Raw genomic sequence first — 20,336 nt, 5'->3', positions numbered from 1 at the left:
TACAGACACTGGAGGCCTTCAGTCTATCATAGGACCCGCAGTAAAGGCCATCTAGAGGTAGAGGTAGATGTTCCATGTAGCCTCGGGATCTAAACATTGACACAGGACCGGTACGTACTGGCATGCAGTAGTAGAGAGTAAAAGTGAGTGAACTCAGCTCACTGTATTGAAACCTGTTCTGACACAACATTATCATTTTACCCAATGTTATCATACTGTAGCTCTAACATCTTTTTAAAAATTCATATCAGGTTTATTCTTACATCTTATGAGTGTTCTCTAGTTGTGTTTCTTGTGCCTCCAGATCAGTTTTTGCTGTAAGAGAAAACATAGTCAGAATATATGCATACTGTACATATAACAAGCCACTCAACAGGACAACATCAGAAAGTTAAGTTGCAGGCTATGTAAAGACAAGTTCAGTAGTAATGGATCATTATAGAAACATACAGGCAAAACCGAATTATTCTGCCTTCAAATTGTTTAATCTATTCAGTACTGATAATAAAACCTTGCTCTATGGCTTATGTGTAACCACATTGTTATCATCACCGCAATGTAGCTTTATGTTTCCCATAATGACTTAACTAGTAAGTTCCACATGTTTCTATAATGATCCATTACTACTGAACTTGTCTTTACATAGCCTGCAACTTAACTTTCTGATGTTGTCCTGTTGAGTGGCTTGTTATATGTACAGTATGCATATATTCTGACTATGTTTTCTCTTACAGCAAAAACTGATCTGGAGGCACAAGAAACACAACTAGAGAACACTCATAAGATGTAAGAATAAACCTGATATGAATTTTTAAAAAGATGTTAGAGCTACAGTATGATAACATTGGGTAAAATGATAATGTTGTGTCAGAACAGGTTTCAATACAGTGAGCTGAGTTCACTCACTTTTACTCTCTACTACTGCATGCCAGTACGTACCGGTCCTGTGTCAATGTTTAGATCCCGAGGCTACATGGAACATCTACCTCTACCTCTAGATGGCCTTTACTGCGGGTCCTATGATAGACTGAAGGCCTCCAGTGTCTGTATTGTTTATCTAAGCAAAGCCAGAGCAGACAGCGTTGGCTCCAGGCTTCTGTTAACACTAGGCAGGAATGTGTTCCCTCCAAACTCCAAACAAAGGGTCCCCAACCTGTCCAGAGTATTGATCAAGCACAAAATCAGGGCATTTGTCACTTTCACGTGTGCTCTCTCTTCCTCTATTTATCTTTCTCTCCTTTCTGTCTCTCTCTCTCCCTTTCTTTATGTGTTTGTCCCTCTTGAGACTTGAGCATAGCGAGATTCATTTCCTTTAAAGGGTTTATAACCTGTTCGCATAGAATTGTATCTGTGGAGGGAAAATATTTATGTTATCGATTTAGGAAAGAATGCAATTGTGGCAGCTAATACATTCTAATATTTTTTTGTGTTTTATTACGAAATGGCCAGTCACGTTTGCTTAGTATACTTCCATATCAAGTTTAATGTATGAAATGGTTTTAAGACTAACTTTCACATTTTGCATCCATCTATCTATCTATCTATCTATCTATCTATCTATCTATCTATCTATCTATCTATCTATCTATCTATCTATCTATCTATCTATCTATCTATCTATCTATCTATCTATCTATCTATCTATCTATCTATCTATCTATCTATCTATCTATCTATCTATCTATCTATCTATCTATCTATCTATCTATCTATCTATCTATCTATCTATCTATCTATCTATCTATCTATCTATCTATCTATCTATCTATCTATCTATCTATCTATCTATCTATCTATCTATCTATCTATCTATCTATCTATCTATCTATCTATCTATCTATCTATCTATCTATCTATCTATCTATCTATCTATCTATCTATCTATCTATCTATCTATCTATCTATCTATCTATCTATCTATCTATCTATCTATCTATCTATCTATCTATCTATCTATCTATCTAGGAGTTGAGCGTGTTCTTTTCAGTCAAGGCCAAGGCGGGTGAGAAGGAAGTGTCTCCCAACACGCTGTTCTCGGTGTGGCATGAGTTCTCAACTGATTTCAAAGACCTTTGGAAGAAGGAAAACAAACTGATGTTACAGGAACGGTAAGGATTGATGTAAAATGTGTTTTGCAGTCCTTTCATGTGTGTTGAGTCTATCCTATTCAATGAAAGCCACTCTTTCTTTGGGGATAGTTGTACAATGTATGTTCTGACCTTCTACAGACCTACCACAGACCTACCACAGAACAACTGTACTGTACATGTCAAAATTACATGTCTACTGCACTACTATATCTCCCTGCGCTTGAACACAATGAACATACTGTTTCACATTCACCTTCAAGCACATTACCTTGACAAGCCAAGTGAAGTCATCTGTCAGCTTAATGTGTAGAATAAAGCACCTTGACTGAGGTCAAATGTAGTACACCTTGAGCTCTTCGACTCCCCTTGAAACAATAGAGAAGGCTGTGTGTTGTAACGACCAAGGATGCTGTAGCAACCAAACACCATTAATCCCAGTATGCAGTAGATGTTTTATGTAATCATTTCGTAGCAGGGAGATGGATAAGACAAACTAACATTTTGCTTCCTATAGAAGTTAAAGATGGAATCTGCAGTAGGGGAAACAGCACCACTGTCCGCCCCACCGCCATTGTTATTGTTTTTATGTTGTTGACGAAGTGGAGGTGTACTGCAACAAAAAATTGCAGTACATATTCTGCTGTTCTATCGCGTGTGCAAAGATGTCCGAGGGAAGAAAACAGTGTTCGTTGTTTGCAGTAACCTCTTTGTTGTAATATCGCAAACGGATGTGGCAGTTTCACCATTAATGATTCCAGCTTTAAGATATATTCATATTTATGAAAAGTGAAACCCACCCTGTTAGGTCAATATCAAGCAGAAAGTCAGGAGTTGTCATAGGTGAGTGTTGAATCTTCAGTGTTGGAATGATCCCCAAACATGAGTTTCCAATAGCATGCATCACATGTTCACTATTAAATCCTATCAGTCATTCAAATTCATAGACAAGATGAGAGAGAGAGAAGGGTTGAAATGACCCAGATCGGTTTCTTAACCCCACTAATACAAATAACACAAGTGATTCCGTTAGCTTCCAGTGGTTTGATGGGTTTAGAGATAGCATTTGAAAAGTCAACAAATGCTAATTGTTTTGTTCTGCTGGATGAAGATTAGATTGCGATATGTATTTGCTCATTTGCTGGATAAGTAATGAAAACATTTTTGTAATGATTAACTATTTGGCCTACCACCATCTATAAAATTGAGAGCCCCCCCCCCCCCCCCCTGCGACTTACTACAAAGGCATACGAAATTTGGACGAACACGCACACACATTTGAATTTACTGGTCTAGAACTGGGATGGGCAACTGGCGGCCCGCGGACCCCCTTTTATAGGCCCGTGGATACATTTCGAAGACAAAAAAATATATAAGTATATTGAGAGATAGAATAGCGGAATACACAAGATGCAATTTCGAAACAACATCAGCAGTTGTTCTCTTGTTATGTCAGTCACTAACAATCACTTAATTAGCACGTCAGTGATTTTCTTTTGGATTGGTATGTTAGTCTGGCGGCCAGCTATCTAAACTTGGAATTACCGACAGGGGGGGCCCCCATTGATTTTGTTAGTCACTCTCAGTCAGATATCATATTAAAAACGCAAAACCGTTCTCTCCACCCTATGGCAAAATGTGTAGAATTGCAGAAAATTTGCTGTAAAACGGTTTGTTTTTTATCTCTGCCCCATGGCAAAATGTGTAGAATGGATTGGGGAGCGGGAAAACAGAATTTCGCTTAGGGCTCCCAAAAGGCTAGGGCCGGCACTAACTGTATGTGTGGGTTTGGATGTGGGTACACAGACCTGCGAGCCACTGCGGCCCCCCATGATGAGTTCAGATTTTGTATGGCCCCCACCCCCATCAAAGTTGCCCATCCCTGGTCTAGAATGTATATTTTACCTTGTGTGGTGTTGAAAGTCGTGCCATGGAATGGTTTAGAGCTTGCACTATCGGTACAGTAGATCAGAAAGGGGCTCTTTCTTGTGTGTAAACAGCACAGACCCAAACCTTGCCTGGAGAACCTCACTGCTGAATTGCCTGACCTTTTACTACTGCAAACATACCCTATCTCCATTTCTAGGAGAAGGTACATTTTAAATGGCTGAATCTATTGGTGTCTTTTCAGACTGAAAATGGCAGAGGAGGTCTTCAAACAAGCCAGAGAGAAGGCCTCATACACCATCAAACCCAAACAGTCCTATGGAATAGTGAGTTCTCTTTTTGTCTCTTTTCCCTTTGTCCTAACCCCTGTCTGTCTTTCTTTCGTCTTCTTATTCCTCGTATATTTCCCACCTTCTCACTCGTTTTGAAAATCTCTGTTTAAATTTCCCCCCACCCGTGCACCATTGTAATGTCGGTAACTCACTTTCATCTGTTTTGTGTTCCACAGAAAGCCAAACTGGGTCAGAAGATCTGAGCCAATGGACTGGTTAAGTCTTACCCAGGAGAGGTATGCACAAGTGAGATAAACACAATCTGAAATTGCTTTTTAGCTATTGTATTGTATTTAAATATATATTTATTATGTTATTTTCTTTTGTTTCTTTCGGTCAGCCAACTGGGTATAAGTATGCCCGACAGGTTGTTACCTTGTTGGAAAGTGTGATATAAACACAGTACCATGCTTTGGCTTAATCTGTCAATGAGACATTTCCCCCAGGTCCAAATAGCGTATTCTGCTGTCCAAAGTAAGTATTGTAGATTGAATTAAACTGCTAATAATGTCTGGCCATTGTAAAGAGAAATACATTGTTTTACAGTGAGACACATGTGTTGTGGTATCAGCCTATCTCCTGTAGCTATAGATAGAAGACACCAGTTCAGACAATCATGTTTTACAGAGAAAATAAGCTGTTTATATCAATCTCTGCACTGCCTTCCAGTATAAAGAGGAGCACAAGAGTGGGCTTGTATATATTTGCCTACCAGACAGCAAGTGCCTTATAGCACACTGAGCTACAGTAGTTAAGGACAAATGAGCCAATGAAATTCAACTAGATTACTCTGACTTTACAACCTGTATGGAAACCAGTCCTGCTTAGTGAAAACCTGTATTGCGACAATCATCAGTTTATCATACAGCGTAGTTCCATAGAAGAATGATACGTGATGTACAGTTGTAGTTTATGCAATAAATCATGAAATGAACCATGACTTGAGCTTAGCGGCTAAGGTATTTAGTATGTCATCAGGACTTCTCATCATCCTTTATTTTTTTTATTAGCTACAGTGCCTTCTGAAAGTATTTACACCCCTTGACTTTTTCTACATTTTGTTGTGTTACAGAGTGGCATTAAAATGGATTTAACTGCCATTTTTTGTCAATGATCTACACAAAATACTCTAATGTCAAAGTAGAGTTTTTGTTGTTGACATTTGTAAAAGATGAATGAAAAATAAAACACTAATATATCTTGATTAGATTAGTATTCACCCCCATGAGTCAATACATGTTAGAAACACCTTTGGCAGCGATTACAGCTGTGAGTCTTTCTGGGTAAGTTCCTAAGAGCTTTTCAAACCTGGATTGTGCAACATTTGCCCATTATTCTTTTTTAATTATTCAAGCTCTGTCAAATTGGTTGTTGATCATTGCTAGACAACCATTTTCAGGTCTTGCCATAGATTTTCAAGCAGATTTAAGTCAAAACTGTAACTCGGCCACTCAGGAACATTCACGTCCTCCTGGTAAGCAACTCCAGTGTAGATTTGGCCTTGTGTTTTAGGTTATTGTCCTGCTGAAAGGTGAATTAGTCTCCCAGTGTCTGGTGGAAAGCAGACTGAACCAGGTTGCATGTTCTCTTCACTCTGTCAATTAGGTTAGTATTGTGTAGTAACTACAATGTTGTTGATCCATCCTCAGTTTTCTCCTATCACAGCCATTAAACTGTAACTGTTTTAAAGTCACCATTGGCCTCAAGGTGAAATCCCTGAGCGTTTTTCTTCCTCTACGGGAACTAAGTTAGGAAGGACGCCTGTATCTTTGTAGTGACTGGGTGTATTGATACACCATCCAAAGTGTAATTAATAACTTCACCATGCTCAAAGGGATATTCAATGTCTTTTTTTTCTTTTTTTTAACCTGTCTAACACATAAGATTGGTGGCTTAATTGGGGAGAACAGGCACGTGGTAATGACTGGAGTGGAATCAGTGGAATGGTATCAAATACATCAATCACATGGTTTCCAGGTGTTCGATGCCATTCCATTTGCTCCCTTCCGGCCATTATTATGAGCCATTCCCCCCTCAGCAGCCTCCACTGCGGCGTCTACCAATAAGTGCCCTTCTTTGCGAGGCATTAGAAAATCTCCATGGTCTTTCTGGTTGAATCTGTGGTTGAAATTCACTTCTCGACTGAGGGACCTTACAGATAATTGTATGCGTGGGGTACAGAGATGAGCTAGTCATTCAAAAATCATGTTTAACACTGTTATTGCACACAGAGTGAGTCCATGCAACTTAGTATGTGACTTGTTAAGCACATTTTTACTTCTGAACTTATTTAGGCTTGCCATGACAAAGGGGTTGATTACTTATTGACTCAATACATTTAAGCTTTTCATTTTTAATTATTTAGTAAAAACATAATTCCACTTTGACATTATGCGGTATTGTGTAGGCCAGTGACAAAAAATCTCAATGCAATCAATTTTAAATTAAGGCTGTAACACAACAAAATGTGGAAAAAGTCAAGGGTTGTAAATACTTTCTGAAGGCACTATACATATTGAAATAATATTATACAGTGAGTAATACTGATGTAAAATAATTTTGCAATTTTTTGTATCTACGTTACATGTAAAATGATATGCAATCTGTATGTGACATATCCTGTTTGATTTGTATGTTTGAATTGCTCTCCTGATCTATGTTTTGTTGGAGCCTTGTAGAGCTGTCGGTGACTGTCCCCATGTCCAATAACTCCTTTGTTCCTGATAAAACACTATTTATTTAATATAAATCAGTTTGAAAGTCTTTATCTGAATAGTTCTTGAGCCTGTTCTTATCAACCATCGTTAGTCAACCATTTCCTTCAACGCCACAACATTGTTTGCATTCAGATCACACAGATGTTTCACATGAAATAGATTTTATGTATATTTATAGTGTCTTATCTTTTGACATATACTTATATATATATATATATATAGTACCACAGTTATACATAATAATATAATGTATTTAATGGCTAGCTTGATGTTTGTGTGAATTATTTTACAGACGGCTCTTGAATCCAAAGGCAGATACTTAGACAGGCTAGGGGGCTTTCTCTCAGTCTGTACCCTTATTGGCTGGATAGTCCCCCCAGGTAAACACAGTACAACATGACAGCTTAAGAGCTCCACTTTCAGTCTAGAACTTGGTGCTGTGTTTATGGTTTTATATGTATGTCCCTTCTAGAGCCAACGGCCAGCTGAAAGGGGCCATCAGTCCATGGCCCTAGGTAAGGTAATATCACAACCTGTATGACCTTCTAGAGAGTCGAAGGACCCAGTTGTTTTATATGATTGACTGTGTTGAACTGAAACGTCCGTGCTTCAGTTGGTGTTGTGCTACGCATCCATTTATGTCTGCACATTGTAGTTTCACCATAGCTGTCCATATAATCAAAGGTCTTATAGCTGGGCCACTCTGTACTATCAGTACCTGTATGGTTCATTTTGTGTGACCAATCAAAGTGATGATGCAGAATAATCCAATATAAGGGAGAAGTATTAGCTTGTCCCCTGTCATGTCTACGCTATTCATGTTCATGTTAACTTTCATTGTCACATTAGTGTCCATGGTGACTGTCATGGTATGGTTCCAAATAACTCCTCACAGTTTCCCGTTACCACTCACGTCCACCGACATACAGCGACACTGTTTGACACGCTGTACTTTGCGATGGCGGAAGGTGGGTTGCAGACCCGGACAGTCCAGCTGAACAGTGAGCTGGGTAACGCGGTGCGGCCTGCAGAAGGAACAGGACTGGAAGGGCTCCTGGGCCTTATTGTGGTTCTTCCGGCCGGACCCTGGGCCTCGATTTGAGCTAGGGCCCATGAGGCGGGGGATGTAGAAGGAGTTACACTGGCCGTAGCAGAAGCGGTTGACCACCGTACGACTTTGGCAGCCATCTTCGCTCACCGTCTGGCGGAGGGGTTGCGTCTTGCACCAGTCACGTCGGAGGTACCGGCGCTCTGTGACCACCAGGGCCTCCCGACTTGACGAAAGGACTTCGGGTTTCCGCGGCAACAGGCGCTGACGATCTGACAGGTTGCCTTTGGTCTTGAAAGGTGAGGGGATGGAGCCTTGGGGGCGGGGCTTCCTTGTTTCTGTGGCTACGCAGAGCACCCCAGCCAGTAGGACCGGGAGAGTGATTCTCCAAAACATTCTGGGAAAGAGAAGACAGAAAGGTTAGTAACAATGCTACTAAACCAGGATTGAGCCTTGTACCTTTACAGTATAAGCAGTGAATGTACCGTGAGTAGTATCTATTGGTTTAAGAATGTAGCGAGGTTAGGTCTACCAGGTATCTATCAATCCATAAACTATTCCTGTATAATAGCACTCCGTCAGTGTGTGTATGCTTTGGTGTTTAGCCTATGTATGTGTGTGAACGTGCCCTTTTCAGTCTGGCCTTTCAGGCATCATTGAGGAAATCAATCTATCATTTACATCTGCAACTCCATTTGTCAATGGCTCTGTCATTACTTCTATTTGCTTTCTTCTCAGCTACAGAACTCCAAAAATAAACACAGGGTAAAATAATTAGGCTTTATTAATAAACTAATTAGGTGTTGCTTACTCTAGTCATGAACTATGCCGCAGATATGTAAACATGCATTAGCAGGCCCATCTTAATGTTATTAGGGGAGGAGAACAGTACCCTGTGGGTCCCCATCCCCACTCTGTGACCAAGCCCTATAGAGCACAATGAACTGAGTGACCTAGCAAGCCTCTGTCTCTCTCCACAATGCCAACTGACAGATGTGAGACTGAGATGAAACCCTCCGTAAACACACGCACACACACACACAATTCACAATGTCATCCGAAAAGTTCTTTAGAATTTGTCGTTCTGATTTGTGCTGAGAAAAGTATGCTTTAAGTTGAATACCTTTGTTGGGACTCAGAGGATTACTGGTATGTTTGTATCTGTACATAATTGTGAATGTTAATGCAAGTACAATTTGTCAATCACTCAAGAATCTTTGCAACAGATGTTGTTCTTGAATTGCGTATAAAGTAAGAATTCTGAATGTGGACCAAAACGCCCCAAGGTCATTGGCCCCTTCTATTCCCTATAAGACTTTTACATCCCTTCTCCATTTCCTGGACTTGAACACGTTTTGACGGGGGACAATGACTTTATCATAATCCACTTTGGGTTTCTGTCTCTGTTTAGTTTCTGCACTTGACCCTGGGTCATGGCGCTCTGCCCTGTTAATCTCTCTCAGTCTCAATGTCCTAATGTTCACAGTAATCTATTGAGCAGATGTGTCTACTGGGTCTCTGACCAGAGAGTAATTAAGTATGGAACAGTATAGCCAGTAACCATGAGGCTGGTGGAGGGCTAGGTACAGTATCAGGAAATGCATACCATAACATACCAAATGCCTCTGAAGCGAACAAATTTTGAGCATAGGCCTATTTATTTCTGCAACAACACTCTCACTCATCATCACAAATTGTAAGCAAGCTAGTTACAGTGCCTCCTAAATCAATTATTCACATCGGGAAAAGTGGGTGGGCTATCAGCTAAGCAATGATGTTGATGATTGATGTAAATCTGTTAGATAGCTAGCTCGATTTATTTTACTGATTTGTGATTTGTAATCAGACCGAATATTGATGATGATGTAGTGTCACGTCCACTCCCGCTCCGGCGTTCGACATCACCAGTCTACTAACCACCGGTCCTGGCAACCCATCTTTACGCATAAAGATGCTTAAACTTCCAGATCCTACGCTACCCTTCGTGGTGGAGGTGGATGCTTCAGAAGTAGGTGTGGGGGCTGTCCTGTCCTAACATCAAGGTAATCCACAGAAATTGTATCCATGTGCATATTACTAAACAAAGCTGTCTCCTGCAGAGAGGAACTATGATGTTGGCGATCGGGAGCTCCTGGCGGTGAAGTTGGCATTAGAGGAGTGGAGACACTGGCTGGAGGGCGCCCAGGACCCATTTCTGACCATCGGAACCTGGACTACATTCGGACAGCGAGGCGACTGAACCCGCGCCAAGCCAGGTGGGAACTTTTCTTCACCAGATTCAATTTCACGCTGACATATCGCCCAGGTAAAAAAAAACATCAAAGCCAATGCCCTGTCCCGTCTCTACGATTCGGGAGAGGTTCCTGTCTTGAGTGCACCCACAAATACCGCCCTCTCGAGTCATAGCCCCTGTGCTCTTGGACATAGATGTGGACATTCGCCAGGCCCTGGAGAGGGAACCCGCACCTGCGACCTGTCCTCCTGAGCACACCTACGTTCCCACGGGGATAAGGGATCGGCTATTGAACTGGGCGCGCACAGCTGTCATCACTGGACATCCAGGTATCACCAGCACCATTCAGTCCATCTGTGGAAAGTATTGGTTTCCTACCTTGGTGCAGAACGTCACTTGTTATGTCAACTCCTGTTTCGTGTGTGCCCAATCCAAATCCCCCCAGAATGCTCCAACAGGGAAACTCCTTCCCCTTCCCGTGCCTCAGCATCCCTGGTCTCATCTGTCCATTGACTTTGTCACTGATCTCCCCTCTTCTGATGGTTTTACCACATTTTGGTGAAAGTGGACAGATTCTTTAAATCATGCCGTTTCATCCTTCTCTCTGGTCTCCCTAGCGCTATCCAGGTCACTGAGGCACTGTTCCAGCAAGTCTTCCAGCACTATGGCTTTTCGGAGGATATCGTCTCCGATCGTGGGACCCAATTCACATCATGTTTATGGAAGGCTTTCATGGAGAAGCTGGGGGTCACGGTCAGTCTCACTTCCGGGTACCAGCCTCAGTCTAACGGGCAGGTGGAGAGGATGAACCAGGAGCTGAGGAGGTTCCTGAGGAGCCACTGCCAGGACCGGCAGGGGGAGTGGGCCCGATTCCTTCCTTGGGCTGAATACGCCTAGAATTCATTGTGACACTCCTCCACCATGCTGACTCCGGTGTGTTCTGGGTTATCAGCCAGCCATTGTTCCGTGGACTCCGAGCCAGACTGAAGCTCCTGCGGTGGACGAGTGGTTCAGGCGCGCAGAAGAGGTATGGAACGATGCCCACGTGAGACTCCAGCACGCCGTCCGCCGCCAGAAAGAGCAGGCTCCCGTGTTCCATCCTGGTGATCGTGTCTGGCTCTCCACCAGGAACCTCCCGCTCCATCTGCCCTGTAAGAAGCTGAGTCCCCGGTTTATGGGGCCGTTCAAGGTCCTCCGGAGGGTCAACGAGGTAATTTACAGATTACAACTCCCCACCAACTATCGGATCTCACCATCTTTTCATGTTTCCCTCCTCAGGCCGGTGGTTGCTGGTCCCCTGGCTGATGCCGTCCCCCACGACACCCCTCCACCTCCCTTGGACATCAAGGTGAGCCCCGCCTGTACAGTCAGATCACTCCTGGACTCCCGACGTCGTGGGGGTTGGCTCCAGTACCTGGTGGACTGGGAGGGGTACGGTCCAGAGGAGCGGTGTTTGGTTCCGGTGGACTACATTCTAGAACCCAACATCATCCGAGATTTCCACCTTCGTTGTCCTCACTCCCGGGGCCATTCTACTGGCCGTTGTCGTCCTGCGGCTGGAGTGAGCACGTCGGGGGGTGTACTGTCATGTCCTCCCCCGCTCCGGTGCTCGACGTCACCGGTCTACTAACCACCGGTCCTGGCAACCATCATTACGCACACATGGGTCTCATCATCAGTCACACCTGGACTTCATTACTCCCTTGATTACATACCCTTTATATAGCACTCTTTTGTTATCAGTCATCAGGTAGAATTGTTTTTTTCTATGTCAGACACTTCTCTAGTTTTGTATCGTCCCATGTTCGTTGTTATTAAACTCACTAACTGCACCTGCTTCCTGACTCCCTGCATCTACGTTACATGTAGGCTAAATCAAGTGTTAATAAATTGTTATGCTGCTGTCCCACATGACAAAATACTACAGTTTACTGTAGTATACTACAGTACTTACTATAGAAAACTGTAATATACTATACTACACACTGTAGTATCCCCTGATCATGTGTAGTACTTACTATAAAATGTTGTAGAATACTATAGTAAATAAAAAGCAATGTAGTAAAGACTACACTAATGTTCGCAAAAAGACTACACTTTTCTAACTATAATAAATACTACAGTATAATTTGCATATACCCTGCCCATTCCCCTCCCCCATATCACAATTTGTGCCACCCATAAGTGAGAAACCTACATGCCAAGTATAGACCATATATTGTGTTCCATACAGATTGTAGAAAAGAGCAGAAGCACCAGACAGAAGTTCAGACCTACCTACAGGTTATGGAAAATGTGCATGTTTAGTATTTCTCCAGTAGGTTTCCTGGAGGACAAAGGCTCCACTTCTATGTGAAAGATAATCAAACAAAAACACTATAATAAATTCTACAGTGATGTCCGCAAAAACACCACAGTATACTACAGTTCGCAAAAACACTACAGTAATTACTACAGTATACTATAATCTGCAAAAACCCTACATTAAATACTATAGTATATACTACAGTTTTCTTTTACTGCAGTATGTATACTATAGTTAACTGTAAAGTCAGCAAAAAACACTACAGTGAATACTATAGTATTTATACCATACTATAAACTGGGTGGTTCAAGCCCTGAATGCTGATTGGCTGGAAGCCATATACCACGGGTATGACAACTTTTATTTGTACTGTTCTAATTACGTTTGTAACCAGTTTATAATAGCAGTAAGGCACCTCTGGGTTTGTGGTATATGGCCAATATACCACGGCTAAGGGCTGTATCCAGGCACTCTGCATTGCGTCGTGCCATATACCACACCCCCTTGTGCCTTATTGCTTAAGTATACTGAAGTATTTATTAATGTGGGGTGGCAGTACTGTGTTGATATTTATTCTAGGTAGCTTGCTACACACACTCGACCGGTGACCGCATCTCTCAAGCTATGCATGTTAGGATACTTCATGACGATTTGCTGGCAGTGGGTTCCGAACAAGAATGACAAAAACAATTATACAAAACAATTATTTGGGGAAATTATACCACCAACAAAAAGGGCACTTTGGACACTGGCAGGGCAAAGGGGCATGTGCTCTGCACAGTTACAGTATACCCAGGAACCATGAGGCTGGTGGAGGGCTAGGTACAGCATACCCAGGAACCAGGATGGTAGTGGCGGGTTTAGAGAAGACTGAATGAAAGGTGTACTGTGGATGACGGTGGTCATGAAAAGGACAAGGGAAGTCGAACCTCACCTCTTCAGTGTCATCCAGAGAAGAACGCTTTTTTAAACGTAATTTGTGCATTGATGTCATAAGAGATTTCTGGCTCAACTCTAGCATGAAAACAAACCTCCTACATACACACTCGACCACACAGTGTCAAACCTAATCATGATGTTTCCTTCTGTCCCCACTGCATCTCATTGTCATGACCCCCATCCATCATTCAATCATTTATTTACCAGTTAAACAAATGCAATTTGTCCCTAAAAATGTCCGGTGAATACTGATCATATAATGTATGAACTCAGTCCAACACAGTGTTGTCTCTCTATATCCCCTTCATTAATTAAGACTATCCCAGGTCTGGTGAGTTACAAGGCCCTGGGGGTTGGAGGGATATCCTGACTGTGTACACAGCAGATGACATATGTTATACAGTCACTGCTTCAGTCCCTCTCCCACTTCCAAACTTTGGCTATGTATGATACAGCCGACCCTGCCAGCTATCGTCTTCATTCTCCCAGCAAGACAAATTGTGGTTTGGAAGTTGGGGTGGAAGTAGGGGGGTTAATGATAGTGTACAGAGAGACTGTTGGAAAACAAAACACACTATTTAGCCCTGACTTTAGTACTTGCAACCTCCCTCATCAACCCCCCTGACTCTCTCTCTCTCTCTCTCTCTCTCACTAATCATCATGGAGACTGAGCCGGAGGGAGACTGTTGCTTTTGTATTATCAGTGAGACAGAGCTGAACTGGACCACGCTATCTGTCCACAAACAGGGCCACTGCATCTTATATCACAATTACAAATACCAGGGTCTATACGCTTGAATGAACCGTCTCAGTCCACGGGTCTACAAATACTGGACTCCAAAAACAAAACTGGGATAGCCATCTCCCAGAGTAAGAATTGCCAATGGCAACTTGAGCTTTATTGACTCCAGTGGGCAGCTACACTTGGATGGACATTCCGTCTGCACCACAGTACCCAGTTCCTTTATTGGAGCAGATCAACCATGTCAGGTCAAGGGTCCTTCAATAATCCAATCCGCTAACTATTCTGTCAATAAATTCAAAGCAGTACCTTACACATGGGCCCTGAACTAAACTGCTACCAATGACAAGAACAGGCCTAAAAAGACAGGCCAAAACAAAGCCTGTGCCAGACAATAATTATAGCTAGGTGCACCAGGAAGTTTCATAGACAGATAACTGTATTGTATTCAATTCAACAGGCCAAAGCTCACACACAGAAAACAATTACATTAGGGGCAAGCATGTCATAATCTTCATTTGTGCCTTGTATTTCCACAAACTGGCCTCTTCCGGTTCATTAACAGTGAAAACGTCCATTTTGAGGAACTTGTGGTGAATGTGTCGAATGCCAACATGCCACAAGGGGGCCCTGAGCTGTTTGGACAGCCATTTGTCACCACAATCCGTCTTCATAATTTCTACCAGCTGAGAGATGCTCTACTGGTCTACTACAGTTAGGAGAGGCACTTTGGTCTCCACCCCCCTCAGTATTGGTGGAAATATTTACCCTGCACTGTACAGTACACTCACACAAACACACAGAATGAGAGCAACATATTGTAGTGAATGGCGGGGCAGAGAAGTGAACCCGGGGCGCTGGCGTGAAAAAAAAAAACACCCAACGCGTCACACCAATAGGTTTTAACCCACTTTGTGGGAATTGTAATGTAGCTCATATAGCGAGGATCGCTACAATATCATTGACAGGGTGTTCCCCACCTAGAGGGAGTTAATCACGGCATAACATAACCAACCCTAAACTGGAGCTGAACACATAACGACAGGCCTGTACAGTCCCTACCAGTGTCTGTTTGGATAACTTAAATCTGTCAAGGGAGCACAGGAGGTTGGTGGCACCTTAATTGGGGAGGATGGGCTCATGGTAATGGCTGGAGTGGAATCTGTGGAATGGTATCAAATACATCTCAAACATGTTTTGATGCCATTCCATTTGCTCCGTTCCAGACATTATTATGAGCCGTCCTCCCTTAAGCAGCCTCCACTGCATGTGAGAAAAACATATACTGATTACTAGTCTACAGAGGGTGGTATTTGAATAAATTAAACTTGGGAGATTCAGTGAGAATCATTTGCTCTACTCCAGGAAGGCAATGCATTGTTTAAATATTACAAACACACAGTTTGGAAATTAATATTTAATATGCATTTTACATTTTAGTCATTTAGCAGACGCTCTTATCCAGAGCGACTTACAGTTAGTGAATACATTTTTTTTTTTTTCATACTGGCCCCCCGTGGGAATCGAACCCACAACCCTGGTGTTGCAAACACCATGCTCTACCAACTGAGCTACATCCCTGCCGGCCATTCCCTCCCCTACCCTGGACGACGCTGGGCCAATTGTGCGCCGCCCCATGGATCTCCCGGTCACGGCCGGCTACGACAGAGCCTGGATTCAAACCAGGATCTCTAGTGGCACAGCTAGCACTGCGATGCAGTGCCTTAGACCACTGTGCCACTCGGGCAGTGGATCCTGGAAACTGATTGGACAAGCAGCGTTCCAAACCATGCTGTATTGGCCGTCACAGGCACACTATGGCTGCTAACAGTTCCATCTGAAAAGTATCACTGCTCCTTCATAAGAATATCATGTTCACGTTGCCATCCGAATCATTTCTTGAATGTATCTCAACTCGCACATTATTTCACCTTGCCTGCATCGTAGCATTTCGTTTGGTACAGCGGGGTTAATACAATACTTGCTGTCTGCCTGTCCAACCTCGGAAACAATATTTCTCTATTGAATTTCGATCTCTGTAACTACAATACATAGAGTGAACAGTGCCCAGACTAGACGAGACAACTTCTTCTGAGCCAGGTGAAATCACGCATCAATGTCATTATCATGGACATATCCAAGTAAATGTCAATAGAAAAAATGCTCAAACAAACAAAATGAAGCTAACATTAGTGTACTATCACTCCAGGTTCAATGTTTGACGTGACTGAGTTAGGTGAAGTTGGCTCGCTGCTAACACGTGACAAGAACGTTTCCAGCATGCATAGCAACCATTTTGTTTAGAACTGATGACCGGCCCTTTTGCATAGCAACTATGCAAAAATCATTTGTAGCAACATGACCAAAATAACTAACAACAAGATACAACTATATCTTCTGGTGGAAGAATGAAATTGTATGGATTTACTTATCCAAATAATGTTTTAATGAAAATATGTAATTCATTGTTATTTTTATATACGTAAACATGTATGCGCACATGACTGTAAATCGCTTTGGATAAAAGCGTCTAGCTACGCCAGGCAGTGCTGTATCATGAATGAATTAAGCAATAAGGCACAATAGGCAGTGCTGTATCATGAATATCGCGTCAGGCAGAACAACGCCATTTACCTGTGACTGCATTCATGTTACAGCACTGCCTCTTGTGCATTATTGCTTAATTAACAAAGAGCTTGTTGGATTAAATTGAAAATAATAAGAGCGTGGGGAAGAGTTTATATCAGGACAAAGATGTGCGTCCTGTCTAAAAATCGTCTTTGGAATTTATATTTTAGTCATTTAGCAGACTTACAGTAATTCGTACATACATTTTCATACTTTGTGGTACTGGTCCCCCGTGGGAATCAAACCCACTACCCTGGCATTTCAAGCGCCATGCTCTACCAAGCGTGCCACACAGGAATCCGAGCCATCAGTGCAAGGTGGAGCAGTCAGTGAGTCAGATCAGAAGCCATGCTCGCTGCTCACACAACGTTCACCACCTCACACATGTAATTAATATGTCTCTCATATATTCACAGTCTCTCTAATAAGCACATGCACACTGATGGATTTACACTCTGACACAAAGTTACATTCTCATCTTAATGCTCCCACACCTCTCACACCTACCCACATCAAATCATTGCTCACTAATAGTCTTTCATTTGTTAGCCAAATCAGCAATCACCCTCACTCCCATTAACTCTCAGGAAAATGCTTCCTGTGATTGAATCTCACCCTCTATACTTGTCTCTTTCCAGCCTGAATAACTGATTAGCCACCGAGAACCACTGCATGACCTGAAGGAGGAAGACAGTGACAGTACCTCTTGCCAGAGTGTCCCGGGACAGTGGGGTAATCCTGTCTCTGTTAGGGGTAGCTGTCCACCCTTACCGGTCCTGGAGAGTGAATCCTGGTGTTGGTTTCCATGGGAACAACCGTGGTTGCTGAGGTGGACTGTCAGTTGAGTGTCCCAAGGTCTGTGGTCCTGTTTCTCTCCACTGAGTCTGTATTTTTGAGTTTATTAATAATCCATGTCCATTTCATATCTATCTCAAATATATATTATCTAATAATATATGTAATAATATATTTTTCCTTTCTCTGTAATCTTTCTTTCGATGCCAATGGGTTTCTGTGTCTGTGTATCCTAGTTCTGTGTCTGTGCGTCTGTGTGTCTCCCGCTGGGTTTGGACTCTCACTTCTGCTTCCTCCTAGACATAGACGGGGGCTTTCTATTGGCTCTGATCACAACATGAATCAAACCAAGCCTCACCTCTCTCCCTTCCCTTCCTCTTTTTCTCAATACTTATCCTCCCTCCTCTTTCCACAAACGTACTCACTCTCCAGTCTTGGAATCCCCTGTCAGTCTTTTGCTCTCTCCCTCCCACTTCCTTTCTTTACTCTATTACTCCCTCTCTTAGTGTGATACCCCAAATCCCTCTTGCTCTCCCACTATCGCCCCCTTCACGCAATTTCCTCCCTGGCTTATCCTTTGTCTCCACGTCTCTTTCATACTTATCTCTCTCTCTCTCTTTCAATCTATCGACCTTTCTTCTCACCTGAACATGAGGTGGGTTCAATGATTAGGGGTGTTCCAGTGCCACTTTGAGACGCATGACCACAACACATTGGTCCTTTTTCCAAAATATGGGTGTGTGAAATCACATCAATCATTCTTACTCCTGCCTACTCATATGTCGACAGGACCCTTTGAAATTGCCATTCCCATTCCTTTGGTTTAGACATACAGAAGTAAGACAATTATGCTTTTGTGTGTGGTTCTGATTTCTGACCACTGGAACTGAGACAAAAAACACTGTCTGTCATTCACCATCAAAGATCTGAACCGTCAACAAAGAAACTAACAAATTCAGACTTTCCAAACAATAACTATTTCATCATACCAGTAGAGAATGGCATGACACTACAGCAGCGGAATTCAGGCCTCAGTCTTTGTCCATACTTTGACTAATGTCTTTAGTCATGGTTTCTCATGGCTTAAATATACTGAGTGGCCTAAAGGTAATGGTTTGTGAAACTCTGATAGTGGTATTAGAATTAAGCCTTACCTTTTGTGGTACTTTTTGTACAGCATAAGACATTTCTAAATTGGTGACAAATAACACATTTGAACAAATTAACAAGCAAAGCATTATTTGTTGTAAACATGAAACGTATTCCCTTAAGTTATGGTAAAAGAATAGAAAACGAGCTACTGCTCTGTTAAATCTACCACCATCTAGCTGCAACAACTAAAACTGCAGATGACAGTCTGTCCCCTCAGCAGACAGAGCAGAGTGAGAATAATCATGATCTTTTACAATGACCCCAGATCAGTATGTCCATCTACTCCTTGCTGGCCAGTACAAAATGTATTGATTCATTTCCAGGACAGTAAAAACAGATAAAGGGACAACTTTAATACATTTTTAAGTGTCTTTAAATATGGTATAAAAATAAATGCAGGAGAGAGTAACAAATAATTAAGTTTTACATAAGACAGAAAACACCTTTTCTTACAGCTCGAATATGACTTTACAAGTGTAATGAAAACTGTGCTAATTATTGTAGTGCAATAAAATCAATGCAAAATGAACATAATAATTTATATGTATGCATACCCCACAACACTTCCCTTAGAGTGACCAAAGTATCTGTGATTACAGATCGAGTACTGTATAATGATGATATTTTGAATAGATTGTACAGTTAAGCAAATGTTTTATTTCGGACATTATTAGCTCAGCTAGAGAGGGACATGCTTGTCCATCAGATATGGTGGAAGTAACTGGACACTGACTTTCTGTAAAGGCATTATCCGGCCTCAATATCTGTAAAAGTCCCCATATGCCTCTCCTTTCCAATAGTAGACATAGATCAGGTAAAAGAAATAACAAGTATTCTCCTTGGACATGCAACATCTGATGTATTGTCCAGCTCATCGTCTGAGTGGAAAGCAGACGGCGATGACGTAGAAATTATATGGTCCTCCTCTATATCCGAGAGTGGCTATGTTTTAGCATGATGGCACAAGACTGGTCAGCCTCTTTGATGTAAGGGATTTCCCCTGTCAGTAGAAGAGGAGAATAGGGATGTAGAAAGATAAAGAGAATGAGAGAGAATAAGATACATTGTCTACTGTAATCTTATATCCATCCTAACACCATCCTGTAATCTAGCGTGTGGAAAAGTCATACTGTATGTAAGCAGAGGGTGTGAGAATTCTACCAGTATGGAATATGGAAGTGTGTGTGAGGTAATGTCTGGGTTATACTGACATCCTATGGGCGTCAAGTGTACAACTTGATATTGCATCATACTGTGTTATTGTGTGATATGTCAGACATGCTGTATGTTCCTGAATCTGAGTAAAGTTAATTCAATTAATACAGTTTACATCAAGAGCTATCAAGAGCTTTCTTAATGCACTAATGTGAGGGAAAACACAGGATGACAGTCAGTGAGGTGAGCAACCACATGCAATTTACTGTAACACTCAGCACTGAGCTTTGGCATTATTACCTGGAAGCAAAATCCT

General features: G+C 42.1%; 1 protein-coding gene and 1 pseudogene across 2 annotated transcripts in view; one reads left to right on the top strand and one right to left on the bottom strand.

Annotated features, from left to right (window-relative positions):
* The window catches only part of LOC311133141, a 68,838-nt pseudogene extending 66,783 nt beyond the window's left edge, over positions 1-2,055 (top strand). Inside the window, exons 17-18 of the transcript XR_014615191.1 lie at positions 735-786; positions 1,966-2,055. The product of XR_014615191.1 is annotated as an uncharacterized misc_RNA (transcript). The remainder of the gene's footprint in view (positions 1-734; positions 787-1,965) is intronic.
* A 5,260-nt stretch (positions 2,056-7,315) lies between these two features.
* On the bottom strand, positions 7,316-12,189 carry LOC311129300 (gremlin-2-like). Its single transcript, XM_084161581.1, has one exon. The coding sequence runs from the start codon at positions 8,465-8,467 to the stop codon at positions 7,913-7,915; it is 555 nt and encodes a 184-aa protein (XP_084017707.1). The 5' UTR covers positions 8,468-12,189; the 3' UTR covers positions 7,316-7,912.
* Positions 12,190-20,336: the final 8,147 nt, after the last annotated feature.

This window comes from Coregonus lavaretus (genome assembly GCF_964263955.1).
Source record: "Coregonus lavaretus genome assembly, chromosome: 1".
Taxonomy (NCBI): domain Eukaryota; kingdom Metazoa; phylum Chordata; class Actinopteri; order Salmoniformes; family Salmonidae; genus Coregonus; species Coregonus lavaretus.
The sequence above is the reverse complement of the archived record's forward strand: the minus strand, read 5'-3'. Positions and strand labels throughout refer to the sequence as shown.

What these genes read in the sequence shown, in the direction of transcription:
- LOC311129300 (XM_084161581.1), bottom strand. Translation starts at nt 8,467, where the DNA reads ATGTTTTGGAGAATCACTCTCCCGGTCCTACTGGCTGGGGTGCTCTGC.